Raw genomic sequence first — 25561 nt, 5'->3', positions numbered from 1 at the left:
GTGCTCTTTAAGCAGCTCACCTTAAACCCAGACCCATAAAGAGTCATAAACGCATAAGTGGTACACCAGTATCTTGCATATCCCTCCTCTCCAGGGCTCCAACCTCTGGTAAAAAAGCTCCCGGGTCCCGATCACACTCAGACAAAGAAAGGGGAGAAGGATCTAATGCTCTCTGTTTATCTTTTATTGAAAAGCATAAAATGACGGCACTTACAGACACGGCACTTCAGGCATTGCGGGCTACACAGGCTCTCAGCGTAATGAATCTGGACCGTCCAGGGTCTGACGTAAACGAGTAGGCTCCTCTCCCGTACGCGTTGCGTCAATGACTTCGTCAGCAAGACTCCTGCTGATTATTGGGAATGTTATATAGCAGAAAGTGAAAAATATTTTTTTTTTCTTTTCAGAATTGTTGCTTGTGAAGGATGCCCTTCTATGTCTGTTTGCATGCTTCCTCTCCCTGCTTAAAAGACTATATTGAGGATTCGTTTATATGTTTGTGACAAACTCCCCTCTTTTGAGTTGCCACGAGTACCTGGAGAGGACTACTTGTCAGCCTCTTACAATGTGATTATGGTCCTATGTTGAAACACTTGTTCTTCCCCTGCTGTTGAATCTCCATTCAGTAATAATGTGCTCTCAGATCTAAGCTATCTGGGGATATGTTGAATGTACCTGTTTTATGCAATAGCCATATAGTTATATAGTTTCATGTATTTTGCTGTCTTTTGCTACCATGTGGCTAGAGCCTCTGTCCTTGGGAGATGAGTGGATCACTTCTTAATTGTCTCCAGGACAAAAGACTGTGTAGAACCGGTTTTGGGCAAAGAAGCCATGAGTGCTGCCAGGCCAAAGAGACTAGTATTGTATTGTATATGTATTTGTATAAAGATTGGATGTATAGTTTTAAAGTTACAGCATGTGGGTAAAACTGCATTTTTCCTGCCTGTGATAATTATGTTAACCATTGTGTACTATAATTACATCACAGACAGAGGGGAGGAATTTATGTGGATTGTAACCTTTTTGTTATTAGTTAATGTGTATTTGTTGTGGGTGTCTCCCTTGCATGGGAGCAGGGCATAAAAGAAATTGTAGTTTGGAATGCCGGGGGTGGCTTCCAGTAAAGTCATGTTCCAGCATTCAGCTTTGGCTCATGTGTGGAATTATTCAGCGATACCAGCGAGTTCTTATTTGGCGAATCTGGGATTCTTTAACCGCTTCCATACAGAGCAGTTAGACCCCCTTCCTGCCCAGACCAATTTTCAGCTTTCAGCACTCTCACACTTTGAATGACAATTGCTCAGTCATGCTACACTGTAACCAAACAAAATTTTTATCATTTTTTTCACAAAAATAGAGCTTTCTTTTGGTGGTATTTGATCACAACTGGGGTTTTTTTTTTCGTGATATAAGCAAAAAAAGAGCAAAAATTTTGCAAAAAAAACACTTTTTTTTAGTTTTATTATAAAATTTTGCAAAAAATTAATTTTTCTTCATACATTTGGGCCAAAATTTATACTGCTACATATCTCTGGTAAAATTAACCCAAATTAGTGTATATTATTTAGTCTGTGTGAAAGTTATTGAGTCTAGAAGCTATGGTACCAATTACTGAAAATTGATCACACCAGATGTACTGATGGCCTATCTCCTTTCTTGAGGCCCTGAAATGTCAGGACAGTACAAATACCCCCCAAATGACCCCTTTTTGTAAAGTAGACAGTCCAAGGTATTTAGTAAGAGGCATGGTGAGTTTTTTGAAGTTATAATTTTTTCCCACAATTCTTGGGAAAATGAAGAAAACATTTTTTTTTCTTTTTTTTTCCCAAAACGTTGTCAATTTATAAGCTATTTCTAACACATAGCATGTACACAGCAAAAATGACACCCCAAAATTCATTCTGCTACTCCTTCTGAGTATGGTGATACCACATGTGTGAGACTTTTACACAGCCTGGCCACAAAAAGAGACTCCACGTCCAAGTAGCACCATAAGGCGTTTTAGGAGCATAAATACACATAAAACTTTCTTACTACCTATCACACTTTTCAAGGCCCTAGAGCAACAATACAATGGAAAAGTCCACAAAATTACCCCATTTTGGAAAGCAAACACTCCAACGTATATTCTATGAGGCATTATGGGTCCTTTGAACATGTCATTTTTTTCCACAAGTTTTTGGAAAATGTGGGAAAAAAATAAAAACTTTTTTTTTTACACAAAGTTGTCAATTTATAGGATGTTCCTAACACATAGCATGTACATCGCAAAAATGACACCCCAAAATACATTCTGCCACTCCTCCTGAGTATGGCAATACCACATGTGTGAGACTTTTTCACAGCCTAGCCATATAGAGGGGCCTAAACATCCAAGGAGCATCATCATGCATCCTAGCCACTTGCCTAGGCCTATTTTTGACATTTGGTGTTTACAAGCTAAAATCAGTTGTTTTTGCTAGAAAACTACTTAGAACCCCAAAACATTATATATTTTTTTTTAGCAGAGACCCTAGAGAATAAAATGGAGATTATTGCAATATTTTTTATCACACCGTATTTGCGCAGCGGTCTTCCAAACGCAATTTTTTGGGAAAAAAATCACTTTTTTTAATTAAAAAATAAGAAACCAGTAAAGTTAGCCCAATTGTTTTCCATAATGTGAAAGATAATGTTACGCCGAGTAAATAGATACCCAACATGTCATGCTTCAAAATTGCGCACGCTCACAGAATGGTGACAAATTTTGGTACTTAAAAATCCCCATAGGCGACATTTTAAAAATTTCTACAGGTTGCTATCTTAGAGTTACAGAGGAGGTCTATGGCTCAAATTATTGCTCTTGCTCTAACGATCGCGACGATACCTCACATGTGTAGTTTGAACACTGTTTACATATGTGGGCGGGGTTTCCGTATGCGTTCGCTTCTGCGCGCGAGCTCGCGGGGACACGGCGCTTTAATTTTTTTTTTTTTTTTTTTTACTATTTATTTTATTTATTATTTTTTATTTTTACACTGTTTTTTTAAAAAAAAAAAAAATTGATCATTTTTATTTCTATTGCAAGAAATGTAAACATTACTTGTAATAGAAAAAGGCACGACAGGACCTCTTTTTTGTGAGATCTGGGGTCAAAAAGTCCTCAGATCTCACAAGTACACTAAAAGATAGAAAAAAAAAAAAATAAATAAAAAAAAAATTAAATAAAATGAAAAAAAAAAAAAGGACCTTTAAACTGGTTGCTAGGCAACGACGTTTGCCGTAGCTCCGGTCCTCCAAGACCATAGAGTCAAGTGAGGGCAAGCTTGCCCTCACTCGACATCCTGTCTGTGAGGATCTGGGACCGGATCGTTTTCCCCGCTGCCGGCGGGTCCGGTAAGCGGGGAAAAGGACCAGAATGTAGCGGGAGGGGGGGGGGCACCTCTTCCGCCACCCCGGAAGGGTGATCCCGCGGCGAATCTGCCGCTGGGACCACCCTTATCGGAAAGCCAACCGTCCACCGTTTAAAAAAATACCAGGGTTATGGCAGCTATCTGCTGCCATAATACCGGTATTTAGGTTTAAACGGACGACGTATGTTAACCTTTTTGGACTTAGACATGGTGGCTGTATGAAGGGTGACAGGTACTCGGGTACTTTGCTGGGCAGGTGACAGGTACTCTGGTACTGATGAGCAAGTGGCAGGTACTCGAGTACTCCGATAGGCAGGTGACAGGTACTCGGGTACTCTTATGGGCAGGTGACAGGCAGGTGATAGGTACTGATGAGTAGTACTGATACTGATAGGTGATACTGATACTGTACTGATGGGTACGGATGATCAGTACTGATACTAATAGGTGATAGGTACTGATGGGTACTGATGAGTACTGATGAGTAGTGATGGGTAATGATGAGCAGGTGGCAAGTACTCGGGTACTTCAGGTGTCAGGTACTCTGATGAGCAGGTGGAAGGTACTCGGGTACTCTGTTGGGTAGGTGACAGGTACTTGGGTACTCTGATGGGTAGGTGACAGGTACTCGGGTACTCCGATGACGGGTACTCAAAGTACCAGAGTACCTGTCATCAGAGTACCCGAGTACCTGTCATCAGAGTACCCGAGTACCCGTCATCAGAGTACCCGAGTACCCGTCATCAGCGTACCCGAGTACCTGTCATCAGAGTACCCGAGTACCTGTCATCAGAGTACCCGAGTACCTGTCACCAGAGTACCCGAGTACCTGTCATCAGAGTACCCGAGTACCCATCATCAGAGTACCCGAGTACCTGTCATCAGAGTACCCGAGTACCTGTCACCAGCCCATCACAGTACCTGTCATCAGAGTACCCGAGTACCTGTCATCAGAGTACCCGAGTACCCATCATCAGAGTACCCGAGTACCTGTCACCAGCCCATCAGAGTACCTGTCATCAGCCCATCAGAGTACCCGAGTACCTGTCATCTGAGTACCTGATGGGCTGGTGACAGGTACTCGGGTACTTTGATGGGCTAGTGACAGGTGCTCTTTATTGGGGGGGGGCAATCAGTGTGTTTGGGGTGCACTATGATTGGTAACTAGCTGTTACCACAATCTCCTCCTCACACAGGATCAGTGTGTGAGGAGGAGAACACGGTGACAGCTAGTTACCGTGTTCTCTGATGACATTTGTGACCGGCTGTGATTGGACACAGCCGGTCACGTGGTAAAGAGCCAATTTCATTGGCTCTTTACCTAGATCGGGGATGGGCTCTGTCCGAGGGACGAGCCTCGTCCCCGATCACCGCGCTGCGCGCCCCCGGGGGCGCGCATTAAGGAAGGAACGAGCGGCTCGCGCTGGAGCCGCTCATGTGATCGGCTGTGATTGACACAGCCGATCACGTGGTAAACAGCCAATTTCATTGGCTGTTTACCTTGATCGGGGTTGGGCTCAGTCCGAGGGACGAGCCTCACCCCCGATCGCCGCGCTGCGCGCCCCCGGGGGTGCGCAGTAGCGGGGAGATCCGGGCGCCGTCATATGACGTCGGCCCGGATCGAGAAAGGATTTGTGCCGACGTCATTTTACATGACGCGGTACGGAAGGGGTTAACTATTGGGGATTTCTGAATTACAAGGCGGTGAGATACAGTGATACCGTCACATTGCTCTTTTTTTGTTTATAGCGCAAAAAATAAAAATTGCACAGGTAAAAGAAATCCCACCAAAAGAAAGCTCTATTTGTGGGGAAAAAAGGACATCAATTTTATTTCGGTACAGCGTCGCATGACCAGAATTGCCTGGTCATTAAGGGGGAAAATCTTTCGATCTAGAAGTGGTTAAATGTGTGTTTTTTTTGTTTTTTTTTATCCGGTACAACTTTGCCACATCAGTGGGAGTGAGTGAAGGTAGCCTTGTAAGTTTTGATACTTAGGCATGAGTGACATATCTCTCCCTACCCCCCATGTAACACGTGCTGGTCACATGAGAGGGTTGGGAAAGAATCACATATTGTATTTACAGGTAAGTACAAGGTATGTGAATGAAGCTGCATAGAAGATGAACATGTGCTGTTGAGCTTTTCTAACTAGTCTTACTGACATTCAGATATCATAATATGTGCAAGCACAGGCACAATCTTCGTTAAGCATGTTTATTGTCTGTTCTTTGGGCTACCTGCAGCCATCTTGTACCTTTTCATTCAGCCCTCCATCTCTTGCATGTGTAAGACCTCAAGGTTTTATAGCAAAACATCAGTAAATCTTTTAAAACTGGTCAATTTTAATCCTGTTTGCCACAAAATGTTTATATCTAGTTGTCTTTTAGTAATGTTATACACCACATTAGAGGTTTTATAGAAGGTGTCTATCCAGTTCCCAGCTCAGGAAGTTAATGTGTCTAGAAGCATCTAGCACCTTAAGCCTAGAATTTAAATATTGACACTATTGATAACCTACATTGCTTTCTGGCACCTCTCTGAAACGAAAAACATTAAATTCCATTACTCCAGTAATTCAGTGCATTTCCAGCAGCATTGCCAGTAAAGTGTTTTACTATGCCAGGAATATTTTTACAAATAATCAGCATGAGAATAACCGTTGTTTACAGCTACAGACCTTCCTTTAACGATCTATTGATTAAAAGATAAGTGTATTGTTTAGATCTGTGAAAAGAATTTTGGTGGCCCAAAAGAAACTGCGCAAAATTGGTGATATTCGATACTAAATTAATCAATCAAATTGTCATAAATTAATTAAATATATATAAGAGGAATTGCTTCCATAGTGCAAGCTGCAATAAAAAACGTATAAAACGCATAAATGTGAAAAGAGTGGAATAAATTGCGCTCAACACTTAACACAACCAAAAAGTGCTTGTGTGCATAAATATGTGAATAAATGGTTATAAATAAATATATACAAAATCCTAAATGTGAAAGGTCCTTGGTAAATAAGTATCAACAGTCTTTAAAGTGCCCAGTGCAATACAGATCTCTCAGCAATGACTGAAAATCACTCCAACTTCAAGTGAGGGACCTCCACCTTAAGAAACTTTTCTCCACCCAGTGCTCGGGGTAAATACTTCTTACCAAAGCTGATGGACCCCTTAATTACAGGGGGTCTAAAACAGCGTAGATGGTCCACAAATGCCTCCAAGCTATCCTTCAGGTCCCTTGATATAAGACTCAGCTCGCATAAGGAACTCCAAGTATTTCAGGATATTTGTGGGGAGAAAGATAAGGAAACTCCGATAGTGTAGTATGTTCTGGTAATTAGGGTTTATTAATGAAATTGCACTTACTCAAACATTAGAATCAAATGCCTTCATGCAGTAAATGCAGCATGGGTTCGGTGTACGGGACGCTCCTAAGCTTCTGCGTATCACCAGGGAACGTGAGACCGTGGAGTTCCGGGTTGGTGATACGCAGAAGCTTAGGAGCGTCCCGTACACCGAACCCATGCTGCATTTACTGCATGAAGGCATTTGATTCTAATGTTTGAGTAAGTGCAATTTCATTAATAAACCCTAATTACCAGAACATACTACACTATCGGAGTTTCCTTATCTTTCTCCCCACAAATATCCTGAAATACTTGGAGTTCCTTATGCGAGCTGAGTCTTATATCAAGGGACCTGAAGGATAGCTTGGAGGCATTTGTGGACCATCTACGCTGTTTTAGACCCCCTGTAATTAAGGGGTCCATCAGCTTTGGTAAGAAGTATTTACCCCGAGCACTGGGTGGAGAAAAGTTTCTTAAGGTGGAGGTCCCTCACTTGAAGTTGGAGTGATTTTCAGTCATTGCTGAGAGATCTGTATTGCACTGGGCACTTTAAAGACTGTTGATACTTATTTACCAAGGACCTTTCACATTTAGGATTTTGTATATATTTATTTATAACCATTTATTCACATATTTATGCACACAAGCACTTTTTGGTTGTGTTAAGTGTTGAGCGCAATTTATTCCACTCTTTTCATATTGTTTAGATCTACCATAACTCATGGGGTGATTTTTATTACAAACCAATTATACATTATATATAGACAAAAATCATTAACTTGCAATTGATTGAAAAGCACACAAACAACTTACCCAAACTTGAGTTTTGTTTTGTAAATAAACAGCCCTAGAATGAAAAATCAGATACTGGTCCGTGACTATTCAGAGAGAATAAAATAAACAAGGTTTTTTATTGTATTATTTTGTTCTGATCATTAAAAATGTGAAGTGAGCAGAGTTATGTTAACATTATGATGGTTCAATATAATGATCTTTATATTGAAGGAATCATATATTTCAACAGCTAATTTCAGTAAATGGGTGATCCAGTGAGTATATGATCTAATTCATTGAGAAAAATTATTGGGTTCTGTGGAAAGTCTGACGAATGTGAATAAGCCAGACTTTCATAGGTTAATTATGATCATTTTTGACTGAAGGATTATTTGGAATGTGATATTTAAGGTCACATGGACTAGCCTAGGGGACACATAGGAAAGTGTCACTCCACTCATGAATTTGCTGCTTGAATGTTAGCGCGCCTGCACAAGGCCAATGAAATGTTTAGATAAAAACAGCCAAAAATACACTATATTGTCAAAAGCATTGAGACACCTGCCTTTGCACCCACTTAAACTTTAGTGGCATTCCAGTCTTAGTCCATATGGTTCAATACTGAGTTAGCCCACCATTTGCAGTTATGACTACTTTATCTCTTCTGGGAAGGCTGTCCACAAGGTTTAGGAGTGTGTCTATGGGAATGTTTGACCATTCTTCCAGAAGCGCATTTGTGAGGTCAGGCATTGATGTTGGACGAGAAAGCCTGGCTCGCAGTCTCGGCTCTAATTTATCCCAAAGGTGTTCTTTCGGGTTGAGGTCAGGACTCAGTGCAGGCCAGTCACGTTTTTCCACCCCAAACTCGCTTATCCATGCACAGTAAAAAATAGGAAATATAACACTTTAAAAATCTTGTTTGTTTTGATGATGCTGGAATATATTTAGTGGATTTTATTGAAAAATGCAGTTGAGCTTTAGCCCACATTCACATTGGTCCAATTTGACATGTGATTTTGACAACACTGAAGAAATGACACTTTGCTACATTGTAAAGTGGTGAGTCTACAGCTTGTATAATAGCGTACATTTGCTGTCCCCTCAAAATAACTCCACACACAGCCATTAATGTCTAAACTGCTGGCAACAAAAGTGAGTACACCCCTAAATGAAAATGTCCAAATTGGGCCCAATTAGCCATTTTCCCTCCCCGGTGTCATGTGACTCGTTAGTGTTACAAGGTCTCAGGTGTGAATGGGAAGCAGGTGTGTGAAATTTGGTGTTTTCGCTCTCTTATACTGGTCACTAGAAGTTCAACATGGCACCTCATGGCAAAGAACTCTCTGAGGATCTGAAAAAAAGAATTGTTGCTCTACATAAAGATGGTCTAAGCTATTAGATGATTGCCAAGACCCTGAAATTGAGCTTCAGCACAGTGGTCAAGACCATACAGCTGTTTAACAGGGAAGGTTCCACTCAGAACAGGCCTCACCATGGTCGACCAAAGAAATTGAGTACCTGTGCTTAGCGTCATATCCAGAGGTTGTCTTTGGGAAATAGACGTATGAGTGCTGCCAGCATTGCTGCAGAGGTTGAAGGGGTGATGGGGTCAGCCTGTCAGTGCTCAGACCATATGCTGCACACTGCATCAAATTTGTCTGCATGGCTGTTGTCCCAGAAGGAAGCCTCTTCTAAAGATGATGCACAAGAAAGCCTACAAACAGTTTGCTGAAGGCAAGCAGACTAAGGACATGGATTACTGGAACCATGTCCTGTGGTCTGATGGGACCAAGATAAACGTATTTGGTTCAGATGGTGTCAAGGGTGGGTGGTGGCAACCAGGTGAGGCAAGTGTGTCTTGCCTACAGTCATGCATGGTGGTGGGAGTATCATGGTCTGGGGCTGCATGAGTGCTGCCGGCACCAGGGAGCTAAAGTTCCTTGAGGGAACCATGAATGCCATGTATTGTGACATACTGAAGCAGAGCATGATCTCCTCCCTTTAGAGACTGAGAAGTAGGGCAGTTTTCCAACATGATAATGACCCCAAACAAACCCACAAGCTGACCACTGCCTTGCTAAAGAAGCTGAAGGTAAAGGTGATAGACTGGCCAAGCACGTCTTCAGACCTAAACCCTATTGAGCATCTGTGGGGCATCCTGAAACAGAAGGTGGAGGAGCGCAAGGTCTCGAACATCCACCAGCTCCGTGATGTCACACAAAATATTGACACTTTGGGCCCAATTTCGACATGTTCACTTTGGAGTGTACGTGCTTTTGTTGCCAGTGATTTAGACATAAATGCCTGTGTGTTGAGTTGTTCTGAGGGGACAGCAACTTTACACTGTTATACAAGCTGTACACTCACTACTTTACATTGTAGCAAAGTGTAATTTCTTCAGTGTTGTCACATGAAAAGATATAATAAAATATCTACAAAAATGTGAGGGGTGTACTCACTTTTGTGAGATACTGTATGTATTGCAAGAAATGCACTGGATATGTGTTTTACCCTGACATACACTTTAATACACTATCTGGAGACCAAGATAAGAATGTGTTTTGGCTGCATAGAATCCTGTTGTTTTACAATATGCCAGGCCTTCTGGAAAATATCATAGCTCCATTTCAAGTTCTAAATAAGAATAATCACTAAGCTTGTGTTTAGGCCTTAATATCTATTTGTACAATACTAGACATATTTTTTTTCATTCTATGTATTGCAAACCATTGCCTATTATTTTACTTTGTGGGATTTTAAACTAGATAAGCATAAGCTACAGTATGTGTATGTCTGTGTTTAGTCTAAATAATAATAGGAACAATTTGTGAGCTTGGAACAAATTTTCCATCAGAATCTAATTCTAGGAAATATGAAACTATAACAAAATAAAACGTTTTACAAGAAATTCTTATGGGTCATTATAACCCATACTGCTGCTGTCCTTGTTTTACAGGCATACCAGGAAGTGACTACATCAATTCCAATTACATTGATGGTTACAGAAAACAGAATGCATATATAGCAACACAAGGACCTCTTCCAGAAACCTTTGGAGATTTCTGGAGAATGATGTGGGAACAACGCAGTGCTACAGTCGTAATGATGACCAAACTGGAAGAGAGATCAAGGGTAAAGAGTTTTATTATTTTAATTTATCTAGTCATGCATTCGTTTATGTGTGTTTAACAGGGTGTCTGAATGATTTTAAAGGCAGCTCACAGTTTCACACTTCAAAGAACACTTTGCCTTTATAGATATATAAATCAGTGACCACCAACCTACCCATTGCATTATTAACACCTTCTTTATATACAAATGGCTCACACAGTATAACTATAGTAGAAGAGTATATTTACACCATTCAGGACGTAATGGTGATTCTGCTTTGCAATGCAAAATACTGTATATCCCTGATTAAATTATATATTTTATTGAATATGGAAAACAGTAGTCTCTGCCCAAAGGAGCATACAATCTAATGTTTCCTAATGTTTCCTACCACAATCATTGAGAAATCTTATAAGCTGGATTGTAGTAATAATAATCTAACACAGCAAGAACCTGTAAGGAATATGTAACTTTATAAAGAATTATTTGTTAAAGTAAAACTCAAAGCAAATATTAAAAGCACAGTTTACTCTAGTTATCTTCTTTTTTTTTCAAAATAATGTATATCTAAACACTGCAACTATTTGGAATAGCCTTATGTTAACTTTCCTTATTCCCCACACACCGAAAAACAAGCTGAAAGTGCAAGTGCACTAATTCGTACATCCACTGAACAAAATTATAAACACAACACTTTTGTTTTTGCCCCCAATTTTCATGAGCTGAACTCAAAGATCTAAGACTTTTTCTATGTACACAAAAGGCCTATTTCTCTTAAATATTGTTTACAAATCTGTCTAAATCTTTGTTAGTGAGCACTGAGCCAAGATAATCCATTCCCCTCACAGGTGTGGCATATCAAGATGCTGATTAGACAGCACGATTATTGCACAGGTAAGGCCCCTTTCACACATAAGGTCCGTTTGACTGTTTTTCTTTTTAATCCATTCGTTGACGGATGAAAAACGGACATCAATGCATCACTATGTAAAAACAGATGATAACGGATGATCATCCGTTAACATCCGTTTTTATCCGTTTCCGTCAATGTCTGTTGTTTGGAACGGATGAATGCCCTATTTTTCGTCCGTCAAAAAAACGGATTGGACGAAAAATGGGTGTAAACGGACAAACGGTCCGTTTTTCATCCGTTTTTGCATTGGTAGTGGATGTAAATAAATGGATGAAAAATGGATGAAAAACGGATGAAAAATGGATGAAAAATGGATGAAAAACGGATGAAAATGGATGAAAAACTGATGAAAACGGACGAAAAACTGATGAAAAACGGATGAAAAACTAATACATTTTGACGTGAATGAACTGATGAACTGAACGGACCATATGTGTGAAATGGGCCTTAGGCTGGCCACAATAAAAGGCAACTCTAAAATGTGCAGTTTTATCACACAGCACAATGCCACAGAGAAGTGCTCACTAACATAGATTTAACCAGTTTTGTGAACAATATTTGAGAGAAATGGGCCTTTTGTGTACATAGAAAAAGTCTTAGATCTTTGAGTTCAGCTCATGAAAAATGGGGACAAAAACAAACGTGTTGCTTTTATAATTTTGTTTAGTGTATTTCAGGGACTAAGTTTGGAAGAGAGCTTTTAGGTCAGCTTATAGGACAGGTATTGGACAAAAAGGATACTTGTTTTTAGAGAAGTGAGGGTCTGAAGACAGGAGGTGACAGAGGAAGGTACTGAGCTAAACAGCTTGAATGATCTGTGAGTAATAGGAAGGAATAAAATCTGGGGACATTCAGCAAATATTAAAGCTAGTTAGGTGTAAGTAAGAATTCCACTTCAGGGTCATTTTTTTTTTAAGGAGCGCAATGGGCTTTTAATGGTGCTTGTGTTTTGGGAATCTGGAATCTACTATCTGATTTTTGTCAGCATATTGTCATAATAGCCTGTTTGTTGCCTAAGTATTGTAATAATCGCCTATTTGTTGCCCAAATTTTGTTATGATTGTCCACTTGTTGCCTGCGTATAATCACAGTTGTCCATTTGTTGAGTACATATTTTAACATACACATAGTAACAGTTACCTGTTCTTTGTCCATGTGTTGTCAGATTTGTTTTTTGTGTTTTTGCCTAGCTATTGTCTCTATCTAACTATCCTGCTATTATCCGTGTTCCACCATAACTCCCTAAATGCACTGCTAATAATGCTTTTAATACTTTGTGGCATCCCAGTCAGTGATTGGTTGCTAGGAGTGGCTTGAGGGGCATTACAACAATTACAAAGCAGCAGGGAAGGTTTTCTCAAATGTAAATAATATTTCTTCGGACAAGTTTTTATCTAAACAGCATCATAAGCCAAAATGAGGCTTATTTCCAACCAATACAGTAGTCAAAAACAGTATATGCATGCTTCAACCTGGCATTTAGCCATATGTCTTCAGTTCCAGTTAATGTGTATTATAGCATAGATGTTGCTTACTTAGCAGTTTTTGTTGGTGACAAAAGAATGTAAAAGTAAGGAATTCATTAATCACATCACACATCAATCTTTTTTGTGGATGGCACTGTAAGCTTCATTCCACCGCAAGGTCACTTTCTATGTGAGATGTTCTCATTACTCTCATTAGTGAATGTGCTGCATTGCATGCCGTCTTTATCCACTATTTAGTTTATGCTCCAGTCACTTTCATTTCTACATTAATAATGGCCATAACTTTAGCTTGAAAATGTTAGGAGGATGTGTGACTCCATACACTATTTATTGTTCAATAGCAGCAGTGGGTTTCTAGAAGATTAACTGTTTCTTCTCTAACAGCTATACATGTATGTCAGCTAAAAATCTAGCCAAAACCTTGTCTTGGGTAAAGTCTGAGCCAGTATGTGGCTTGTGATAAGCCTTTCAGGCTCAGCTATCCCTCCTTGCATAATGTTGATAACATTCCCCAGTGGGTTTTATAAAGCCCAGATCAATTCTGTCCACACAGACTTCTGTTAGATCAGTTCTGCAAATGCTATATCCTGAGCTTAGATATCTATGAGCAGAACAATTTCCTACATGATCTAATGGGAACGAGTTTAAGGTTCCCCTACAGTGGAATAAACAAAGCATATATGCTAAAGTATTCTCAACGACCTGACCATACAGGATCACAGAATATATAGGAAACAGAGTAAAAGTGCTTGCACATGCATTTTAATTTATAAATGAAATTGTAAATCCCAGGACAGTCTGCCAATTGTTTTTTTAATCTGTGGTAAAAGGGATTTTCCCCAGCTCATGTTTTTTACTTGAGATCCTGAACACACTTTCAGATTACATAGAAACGGTAATGGAGCTTTGTTTATAAATGATGCAGTTTAGTGACAAAAACAGAACATTGCAATTTAATTTATAATTTATCAGACCCTGATGCAGGAACTGATCATACCACCAGTCCTGTAATCTGCACATGTGTTTGTAGTACATTATTTGGAACCTGTGCCAGCCACTGTTAAGTCATATCTTAGAGTGAGCACAGTCAGGTATAATAAGGAACCTACAGAACCTTTTAAAGCTTAGACCAATGTATATATGCATGTGTCATGCCTGTGGGATCCCTGTGGAAGCTGGAAATCACTGTAGTAGGCAACACAGCTACAGTGATCTCCACTGGCTTCTGGGTCCCATGCTGTTGGTCCCATGTAGGCTGCCCTACTGCTTAGTGAATACAGCAGTTTAATCACTTGGCACGGACACCATTTAGAATGCCTTTCTCAATGAATGCAAAGGTTTTTCTGATTGCACGAAGAAGAGAGGGGGGCTAGTGACATCATGATCTCCACCTCATCTAATCAGAGAACGCTTTGCATTAATTCAGGATATGCAAAGTTTTCTCTAACTGGCACCTGTGCTGAATGAGAGACCTATTGTGTTCAACAAGCAGCAGGGCAGTTACTTAGCACAAAACCCAGAAGTAAGCAGCGATCGCTGCAATAGTTGTGTCTACTACAGTGATTTTCAGCTTCCATAAAGACCCCATGTGTATGGCATATACATAGTTACGAGCTGGACCAATGCAACTAAGCAAAAATGGCCATACCTAAACTTCAGTTTAAAATTGCCTCCAGCATGAAAAAAGTATGGAAACACCCTTTGCTGGCCATCTTTTGAAAATGCTAGCTGCCTGACTTTTGAGTCAAAGACCTTTAAGAAGCATACTGTAAACGAGTGTCAGAATTCTAGGTGAGAAGGAACCATCTCTGGATTGCAATTCTGAACTCTGCCTTAACATCACTTGTTGATGTTGTAAGATTGGGGAGCCTGTAGCCTGTGTAGGCGTTCCAGAACTTCATGATTGACTGCAGTTTTCTGGGACAAAGGTAATTAGCCTGTTTAGGCTATGGGAGAAGCTTGTGGATCTAAAGGGGAACTAAGGGAACTGCTTAGTTAGTGATAATCCATCCACCTCACAGGTGTGGCATATCAAGATGCTGATTAGACAGCATGATTATTGCACAGCTGTGCCTTAGGCTGGCCACAATAAAAGGCCACTCTAAAATGTGCAGTTTTATCACACAGCACAATGCCACAGATGTCGCAAGTTTTGAGGGAGCATGCAATTGGCATGCTGAATGCAGGAATGTCCACCAGAGCTGTTGCCCCTGAATTGAATGTTCATTTCGCTACCATAAGCCGTCTCCAAAAGTGTATCAGAGAATTTGGCAGTACATTCAACCGGCCTCACAACTGCAGACCACGTGTAACCACACCAGCCCAGGACCTCCACATCCAGCATCTTCACCTCCAAGATCGTCTGAGACCAGCCACCTGGACTGCTGCTACCACAACAATCGGTTTGCATAATCAAAGAATGTTTGCACAAACTGTCTCAGGGAAGCTCATCTGCATGCTCGTCGTCTTCATCGGGGTCTCGACCTGACTGCAGTTTGTCATCATAACCGACTTGAGTGGGCAAATGCTCACATTCAATGGCGTCTGGCACTTTGAAGGGGTGTTCTCTTCACGGATGAATCCCGGTTTTCTTAGATCTTTGAGTTCAGCTCATGAAAAATGGGGGCAAAACAAGTGATGCGGTTATAATTTTGTTCAGCATATATATATTTTTTGTAGAGAGGCGACCCCGGGTCACAGTGTGGATTAGCATTTTACACCTGATTTTTATCAGAGGCAGACATGCAGATTGCACACCTGTGGTCTGGGTTCATATTCTTCCCAAGGTTAGCACTCAGGGCTCCCATTTGAAGACAGCTGCACCTGGCAGACAGGAGGTCTGGCCCAGGAGTCAGGAGGACTCCACCCTACAGACATGAGGTCTGTGTATGGGAGTCAGGAGAGCTCCCACCATCTCAGAGAGAGACAGAGAGAGGCTGCAGGTGGCAGTTGGAATGTACATGTCTGCAGGAGGCAATGGTAGTCCCCAACAACCTAGCGCGTAGCTGATCCCAAGGGAGCCTGACCAAAGGGTACTTGTGTTGGTCTGAGGAGCAGACCTAAGGCCTAGGCGTGAGGCCTGAAGCAGCTGTGTGAAAGTGAGTAAGCCAGGAGGCTGAACTAACAAGTTTCATACAGTAATGGTGGTACCCCCCTGCAAGTAAAATTGCTGTTGTTTGTTTCTTATCTTTCTGTTCCTTTAAATAAAAGTGGGCTGCCATTCCCCATAAAAATGCAGTCTGGACTGGCACTAATTCTTTGAATCACATGCACCATTTGAGTTTTATCGCCCCAAATCATTAAAATATATATATATATATATATATATATATATATATATATATATATATATATATATATATATATATTTATGAAAACGAGTGAGGTGAGTGATACTAATGTGCAAAAAGCATGCTCAGTTGCCACTCATCACTGAGGTGTGTTCCCAAATCCAACAAATTGATATCAACAAATTGTGCAGCACAAAAAAAACCATATAATTGCAAAATATGTTTGCAATTCATATATGTGATCAATAATTAAAAATTCATTAATTTCTAAAATCATACAGTGAATAATAAAAAAAAATTTAAATTTAAATATACATATAATTGTAAAATTATTTACAAAACCACCATTGTGTGATCTCAGTAGTGAATGAATATATAAATACATTATAAATGCAAATCATCCACTAATATTGTATACCAGCCACAATTGAAAAAGTGCATCAAAACATGCATGCTTCAATCCAAATGCATGTGCAGAAAGAAGTGCCCCACCGCTCTGCTCCACCACCTGTTCAAGCTGCCGTTAATCTCTTGGAAAGACCCAGTGGTAAGATCAGACATAGCCTTCCCAGATCCTTGGATATTAGCACTGCCGGGATACTCCAATAGACACTCCAAGAGCTCTAGAACCAGGTTACACTCCTTCTCTCAGCAAATGATATATAGAATAACTCTCATAGTGTAGTATGTGAAACCACTTTGCTATTTTATTATAAAAAAAAAAATGTACCACTCTCTAATTCAGTGCACTGAATACAAATTGCCTGTTTAAATTGCACAAAAATTACCCCATTAAGCATGGATACCCATAGATCAGAACAGCTAAGATGGCAGCTCACCGCCTTCCAGGCGTGGCGACAGCACGTGGCTCCTTTTATATATTCATTCACTACTGAGTGTGAACACACAATCGTGGTGGTTTTGGGTATAATTTTACAATTATATGTATAATTATATATTTATTTGTATTCACTGTATGATTTTAGAAAGACACGAATTTTCAATTGTTGATCACCCATATGAATTGCAAAAATATTTTTTAGTTGTATATATGGTTTTAGTTGTGCTGTACTATAAGTTGATATAAATCTGCTTAGTCAGTGGCCGAGAAAACTGCTTTATTTACCCTTCAGTGAAAGGGAAAGGCGCTAATTGACCTATTAACATCAAATAGGTCCATGTTTCCTTGTGAGAGTGGAGAGTCAATGGTGGTGGTGGGACCCTTTCCTTATGATAACACAATAATGGATCACTGAATTATTGCTCAAGTTTCACCTTATTTACAGTTCATTTCACTGGGTTTTTATGGACTTTCTCTATGGATGTCTTTTTTTTTTTCTTTATGGACTGTATGCATGCATTGACATATGATATGTGTTTATGATTAATTTTGGTATATTTTAAGTTATATTTTGGGCTTATCACGTATTTATGTAATTCATGTGTTGTTATATATATGTCTTATTGATTTGGGCTAGTAATACACAGTCTATCAGTATATTATTATTTACATGTGTTGTTTTATGACATTTTGGTTTATCATATGGTGATTTGCACTGCACTTTTTTTTTTTTTTTTGTAGAATTTTTAGATGAGAAACTCGGAAAGTATTAGAGCCAAAGCCTCAGCTTATTAGACAGGGAACTAACATTCTCAAAGAGGAAGTCAGCAATGACAGCCTCAATGATTCTGTCATTATCATGCATATCTAAAACCAAAAGCAAAACATATTATTATTATTATTATTATTATTATTATTATTATTATTATTATTATCATATGGAAAAGACAGAAATTTAATATATTGCAGCTTAGTGGTCCATACATGTGGTGGCTGCATTTGTTTTCCTTTTTTTCCTTTATATTTACATTGTAATTCTGCCAGCAAAACAATTTCAGCCCCAAGATGCCAACACCCTTCTGTATTACAAACAGAAACAAGGTAAGACTACAGAACTACAGAACCATCCTATTGTCCATAAAATAGAGGGGCATAGTTCTGTAGTCCTCAGAGAACAATTTGATTGATAGCAGTCAATACAGGCAGAGATCACAAGAGCTTGTCAGCCCACGAGATTTCTGGCAAGATTAACAGTTTGACCTATCAAACAGATATACCAAAACAACTTAAAGCGGAGTTCCGGGCACAAAATCGATGGTTTTTTTTGTGCCCGTCCGCTAGTTCTGCATAACCTGAAAAGGAATTGGATAGTTAGGTTTTTTTTTTTTTTTTTTTAAACTCACCTTGTAATTGAAGATCGTAAATACTCACCTCAGGGTACTTCCTCCCTCAGCGCCGCGGCTCACCCCGTCACTTCCTGCCTCGCGATGATTCCTGGGAGCTGAACGTCATAGCTCCCAGGAATCAATGCGACGGCACCGGCCCCGCACGTCACTTCCGGGCGACGCCGCATTCCCCTGCTAAACAGCTTCTGGGCACGCCGCAACGGAAGTGACGAGAGGGGCCGGTGCGGCGCATTCTGGGAGAAGAAGACGCGGAAGAAGACGCAGAAGAGGACCGCGCCGGCTTCAGCTGCCCACAAGAGAGATGGAAACGCTGTGGAAGAAATTTTATAAGTAAGTATTTCTTCTAAAAGGTAAGTGCGAACCGGGACAGATCAGAGGCTAGCCATTGTGGAATGTGCTAGCCCTGACTGTCCCGGGGGTATGCTTATTGAAAAATTACATCTGTGCCCGGAACTCCACTTTAAATGCTATATTTAACAGCCACATAGGTCTGGAGCCTTTATGGTGGCTGGTCCTGTGAAATGCCATTGTAAAGATTGCTGTTCTGTCCTCTCTGTATAGCTACACATATGACCCACTTGCAGTACTTTTATTTATGTATTACTGCTTGACTCATTGGCATTAGTAGTAAGCAGTTTTTTTTCTGCATGTAGATGGAATTATTCTTATGGTCACCTGCTTTATCTGTGCAGTTTAATACAGAAATATACATTATAGCTGTAAAATATTAGGTTTATATGAATGGCAATCAAATGCACAAAAAGCATTTGGCAAATGCTGAATCCAGAAAAGCGTAACAAGGCTGAAATAGCTAATGCCATTCAATATTCTAGACAGACATTTTTCATTATAAATGCATAACTTATTCTTCCCATGAACACATTACCCAAATGTTGATGTGCCAAGTTGTCAGCGTTAAAATGGAAGAATTATATGTGTTTGCCTAGCCATGCTTTTAACTGAATCTTAGGACGCCCATCATCTTTTTTCTGCCTATACCAGCAATTTTCATTTTCTTTATATAATGATTTGTGATGTAATAATAACAGTAATAATCTTTTTTCAATAAACGGTGATTGCAATGAAAATAGTGGTTTTATTGTCATATTTTGTGCTACAAGGAAATCTTTGGAACATTCGATGCATGCTGTGATTGCAGTTGAAAAAGCATCACTTTTGCCACTAAAGATTTTTTTTTTAGCAACCATTTGTATTCTTGTTTTAATTTACAATAAGAATTTCCCTTTATTAAATGATAGATTTTTTTTTGTTATTGTTATTTTTTAACAAAAAGCTTCACTTCATCCAAGACTTTTTGGACATAGCAGGGAAGCCTTAAAACATCTGTGTGGTTTTAAATTCTGTCCTCACTTTCAGTATGTATATTTTGGTGTGTTGTCCTCTACTGTACAGTGTTTTGGGGTGTCATTCACTGTAAACCACATGTTGCCACAACACACACATGTGAATGGAGTGAATGGGGAGGTAATTTGGCGCTGCCAGATGTAATCACACAATAAGTGAAGGGAAATAAATAAGGTGTAGTATGTCATATAAATATAATGAACCAATATTTTGAAAACCAGTATATGGTATAATGCACAAATGCCCAATAATAAATATTAATAAATAAATAAATAATTATGCATTAATATTGTGAATAAGTGCAAATTTTGTGACAGTGACCATATAAATATAAGTAAATACTAGTATAGAAAATGTGACCATTTAAATAAGTGAATAATAAGTAAAACCAATTAATAAACAAATGAAAATTGTGGTGAACGGGAATAAACGTGAAAAACTAGCCAATATGCTAGATGTGGCCAATTGAAGTGATCTCAAGAGAGATAATATATAAATAAATAAATATGTGAAAAAGGTGAGTAAGTAAAAAATATTGAGGTATTGGGCTCTATGTTCTATATATATATATATATATATATATATATATATATATATATATATATATGTACATTTCAATATATTTAAATAAAAGATTGGTAAAAATATTTCAAATGTAAAAAGACATCCTATAAAAAGTCCATAAATAACCAGAGGGCGGCACCCCTGCAGGGGTAACCAGGTGTTTAGAATGAGCCCCTCAATCAGCCGACCGGATCGCGTACTCCACTCTCATCAGATTACACAAGTTTACACTCTCCCATATGAATATATTATGGACGATAAATCCTCATGTACATAGCACATCCATCAAGTTAGGGCAGATTCCAGACAGTGCAAGGAAGAAAAAACTCCATATAGTGAAGTACTGTATAAAAACGTTTAAGTTTATTAAGTAAAAATACAAAGTACTCACATTTTAAACAATGTACCATGCACGCAGGTAATAGGGACCGCAAACCCCTCGTGTAGCGGTAACTTCCTGGACGCTGTGCGTTCCAGCGACCGGATCTGCGTCTCACTCAAGCGGAACTGACGTGGCTATGCTCTACGCGTTTCGTCATCAACTGACATCATCAGGAGCAGCGTAAGGTCACATTAGGTCCGCTTCTTAATATACTAGTGGGTTACTTGGCAACCGGAATTAGGCTTGCATAACAAAAAGCTAGCGGCCAATAGGAAATTGTTATAATCGGAGGTCACTTGTTGCCGGGCAGATTATTAGTATGCAAATTTTGAGAAAAACGGCTTTGATATCTGATAGGAAGAAATATGGCATGGTTTGTTGCTAGGTAGAACTTATGAGCAAAAATAAGGAAGTCCGAGTGTGACGGTACTAGCCGTCACTATGGGTGACGGATCACCCTGTCCCTGGATTGTAAACCCCTTTGTGTCATTTTCTTATGAGTTTTGGACATTGCATTTTATTTTCCCTTTATTCATCCTCTGAACAACTGACTCATGGCATTGAGTTAATGTAATGTAATGTTACAACCCATCCCCCCCCCCCCCCTCCTGTTTCTATGTCTAAGTGTGTGGATTCATGATACAGACAATAGCCTGAGCTGGGCTGGAGACATCTCTCCGCAGGGGGTGTCTATTAAGACTTGCAGTTTCAAATGTACAAATGTTCAGTTCTCATTGGTTGGCAGCGGTGGGATGTCTCCTGCAGTCCAGGACATCCAAACCACCACCAGGATTCAAGATCTGGGCAGCTGCCGAGGAGTGATACGGGGACCAGCCAGCATGAGAGCGGAGTTCGGGAGGAGGCTGCAAGGCATGCGGAAGCACCATCGGGGACCAGCGACAGAGCACACCAGGCTCGGCTGGGAGGATGTGATCCGCCGGCAACTCTGGCATGAGGCGCTAAGCCACGAGCGGCACCATCAGGGGAAGATCCTTCCCTCCTCCACAGAGATGTACCGGAAGCAGTACCGTGCGCGAGAGGTGTTCCTGAGGGAACGACCGCGAGATGAAGGGAAGACGGAGCTCGGAAGATTGGTCCAGGAGGAAATGAGGCTGGACGCCAGCTACAGAGCCCTCCGGTGGTTCGCGGCTCTACTGTGGCCAGGTACAGCAGATGGCAGCCCAACAGAAGGCGTTGGCTATGGCGGCGTGGGGCTGCTCCATCAAAAAATGTACGGAGACCCAGACTTTGGGAGCGATGAGGAGTGGCGGCTGGAACACATTCTGGATTTCCGAGATGAGGTGCTGGACCTCCCCGACGAGGCGTGTGACCTGGAGGAATTGGAGTTCCTGGTTGAGCAGGAATGGGAGCTCGAGATTGCCTACAAGCGGCTGTTTGACGGTGATCAGCAGCCTGGCATGGCTCCCGTTGCCTGGGACTGTCGGAGAGAAATAGCAGACAGTCACGAAGATGAGAAGCAAATGGGGCCAGGGGTGACCCTGCGTTTTCCCGTACTAACTGCAATGGAAGAAGCAGCGATGATACAGAGGGCACTGCGAGCGCTAGAATGCCGGAACGCACCGGAGGTCCACCAGGCAGCGAGACAAGCTAATAGCATGAAGGTCTCAGAAGGGGGAGTTGAGACAGGCGCTGGAAGGCTGGGAAATGGTGATCAGCAGCAAGTCCAGAGTATCTCATCTGGTGCCCCAGCAGAAGCGCTGGCTACAGGGCAGAGTGCCCCTGGCATCTGCCCAGCATCAGAAAAAGAGTTGGATCCGGAGAGTCTGAGAGAGGATCTGCGTGAGCTGTTTTCCCAACAGCAGATATCCCCACCGGGAGTAGAGGAAGCAATTCTCCCTCCCCAACAATTGGACACTACCCCAATGTTCATCCCCCCAGCAGAAGCGCTGGCTACAGGACAGAGCGCTGATGGTCTCTGCCCAGCATCAGAACCAGAGATGAAGAATCCGGGAGACAGTCCCTGCAAGATACCTTCTCAGTGGCTGGTAACTACACCAGGAGAAAAGCAAGTACCTTTTTCTCCCCAAATGCATAGCCCTACCAGCCTACATTCCCTACCAGCGGAAGCGCTGGCATCAGGGCAGAGAATTATTCAGCTCCCCCCAATATCTGCAACCCTGCCCTGGATCAGAGGAGTGCAGACAGCTGTTCCCACTCTGCAGCGGCTGTTTTTATTCATGGGAGACCCTATGTGCGGTGTTGCTCCCCAGCGCCAGAGTCGTTCTTTTACTTTTCCTGGTTGCCTGGGGTGGAAGTTTGTGACTAACGCAGGTCCAGACCAGTTGAGGGTCAGGAACCTCGTTAGCCTGTTTTTAAAAGGGGAGAAATGTGACAGAACCCACTGTCACTGTGTGTTTTGGAGGGGACTGTGCGCAAGCCTCCTACCGACAGACTATGGGCCAGAAGCTACTGGAGTTTGGCGCTGCAGCCTTTTGACTTTACCATCCACTACTGCCCTGGGAAGCAAAATGGCAACGCCGACGAATTATCCAGGCAAACAGACATTGACTCTTTGGGATTTGTTACCCGACTAATTCAGGCACAGACCAGTTGGAGGTCTAGTACCTAGATTAGTCTACCTTTGGGGGGGGAAGAGATGTGACGGTACTAGCCGTCACTATGGGTGACGAATCACCCTGTCCCTGGACTGTAAACCCCTTTGTGTCATTTTCTTATGAGTTTGGGACATTGCATTTTATTTTCCCTTTATTCATCCTCTGAACAACTGACTCATGGCATTGAGTTAATGTAATGTAATGTTACAACCCATCCCCCCCCCCTCCTGTTTCTATGTCTAAGTGTGTGGATTCATGATACAGACAATAGCCTGAGCTGGGCTGGAGACATCTCTCCGCAGGGGGTGTCTATTAAGACTTGCAGTTTCAAATGTACAAATGTTCAGTTCTCATTGGTTGGTTCCCTTTCCCCCCTTCTGTGGAAAGGCTAAGGGGAGTTTCCCTAACTGTATGTAAAACTGTTGTCTTGGAATGTAATAAACAGTTTAAGCTCTGCATGGTTAACCCTCAACACCTGTGTGGATTGTCTCGTGATTGAGGGGTTACGGGCTGGATATGGCTTCTCCGCAGGCTGTGGGTGCGTTTGGAGGACAGGAGACACAGTTCCGGCGGATGTGCCCACCTGGGGTACAAAGATCCGTTACACCGAGTTATATAAATGAAATGCCATCTATATTTTATGCATGCTGATGTAAATGAGTATAAACAATACAAATGGTGTATTTGAAGTATAATTACCTCCCCATTCACTCTATTTATGAATATAGTTTTATACTATATTTTGAGGTAGGCAGCAGCTATTCTTTCAATTTTCTCATTCATCCATTAGCGCAGAAATTTTGACTTGTATACAAATGTGAATGGGATCTCAAAGTTAAAAACAGAGATTTTTGTTGCATACATTTTGCATCAAGACACCTCTCTAAAGAGGAAGTGATGGGAAATTTCCCCAGTAAGCAAAAATATCTTGACAAATATTCTAAACCTGGCATGTCAACTGATTTTTTTTTTTTTTGTGGACTGCATGCCACTCTCACACTCCTTCTTTAAAGTTCTATGTTAGTTTATTTAAGTGAGGCCCCAGCATACGTCCAGTTTATAAACACTACATTGCCCTACATAGTTTTGCAGCTCAGTACTTTAAGACACGTTTTACTCCTCTTTTCTTTGGAGTATAGTGTGTGCTATCATCTTTTTTGGAATTGTGTATTCATGCCCACTGTTTTATCTAAGTATGACAAGTAAGAAGAAGATACCACTTCTTCTGTTTTGGCTGTAGTTTATTTTTTTATATATTAATTAGTGGCATTGATATAGTGCTGACAATAGTTGCAAGTGCTGATCAGTGTGTTCTGGCGGGTGAAGCACTGCACTAACATCGCTTGCGTTCCTACATTGTTTTTTTTTTTTTTTTTTCGTTCAGCCCACTTGTGTGTACCCTGCATAAGGCTGAGTGAGAGATGCCTGCCAAGAGCGATGCTAGTTGGTTGCGGGTTTGATGCAATTCTTACAAGCTTCCTGTACAGATCTCAAGGTTTAATTTTCACCTTGCATTGGAATATTCTTTTAATAGTTCCTTATATTTGGGGGCTCGAGTGTTAAAATTTCTCTTTTTGAGTGTTCTTGTACAATTATCTGCTGGGGCCATTAGGACAGGACCCAATATTTTTATTTTTTTTGGCCTTTATTTGATGTCGATATGAAATGCACCAAGACAAATGGGATTGAATCAAGGTGTAGTGAAACTGAGCCAAGAAATATAGTTCATAGTAGGTAAGGTTGAATAAAGACAATAGTCCATCCAGTTTCACCTGTGTAGGTGTATGTGTGGCAATGTCGATAATCATTTCCCATATCCCTGTATGTTGTTTTCACTAAGATGCACGTCCAAAAGTCTTTTAAAAAAAATTGATACTCCCCGCTGACACCACCAATTGTGGAAGACAGTTCCACATCCTTATTGCCCTGACAGTGAAAAACCTCCTACGCAACTTAAGGTTAAACTGCTTCTCCTCCAATCTCATTGTGTGGCCCCTTCTCTTACACTCCCTGAGCCTGAAAAGTTTTCTTCCTATGCTGGAATCACCATCAAGGTATGTATATACCGCTATCATATCTTCTCTTAAGCATCTCTTCTCCACGGAGAATAGA

The 25561-nt window shown here is 40.9% G+C and overlaps 1 protein-coding gene across 15 annotated transcripts in view; it reads left to right on the top strand.

Moving 5' to 3' along the window:
• Positions 1-25561, top strand: part of PTPRD (protein tyrosine phosphatase receptor type D) — a 1741884-nt gene that overhangs the window by 1638044 nt on the left and 78279 nt on the right. For all 15 annotated transcript variants that reach the window (XM_082266411.1, XM_082266413.1, XM_082266423.1 and 12 more), the window contains one exon: positions 10471-10646. In XM_082266411.1, coding sequence (XP_082122537.1) covers positions 10471-10646 — 176 coding nt within the window. The remainder of the gene's footprint in view (positions 1-10470; positions 10647-25561) is intronic.

The sequence above is a fragment of the Pelophylax lessonae genome, assembly GCF_965119305.1.
Source record: "Pelophylax lessonae genome assembly, chromosome: 1".
NCBI lineage: Eukaryota > Metazoa > Chordata > Amphibia > Anura > Ranidae > Pelophylax > Pelophylax lessonae.
This window is presented reverse-complemented; position numbering and strand designations above follow the sequence as displayed.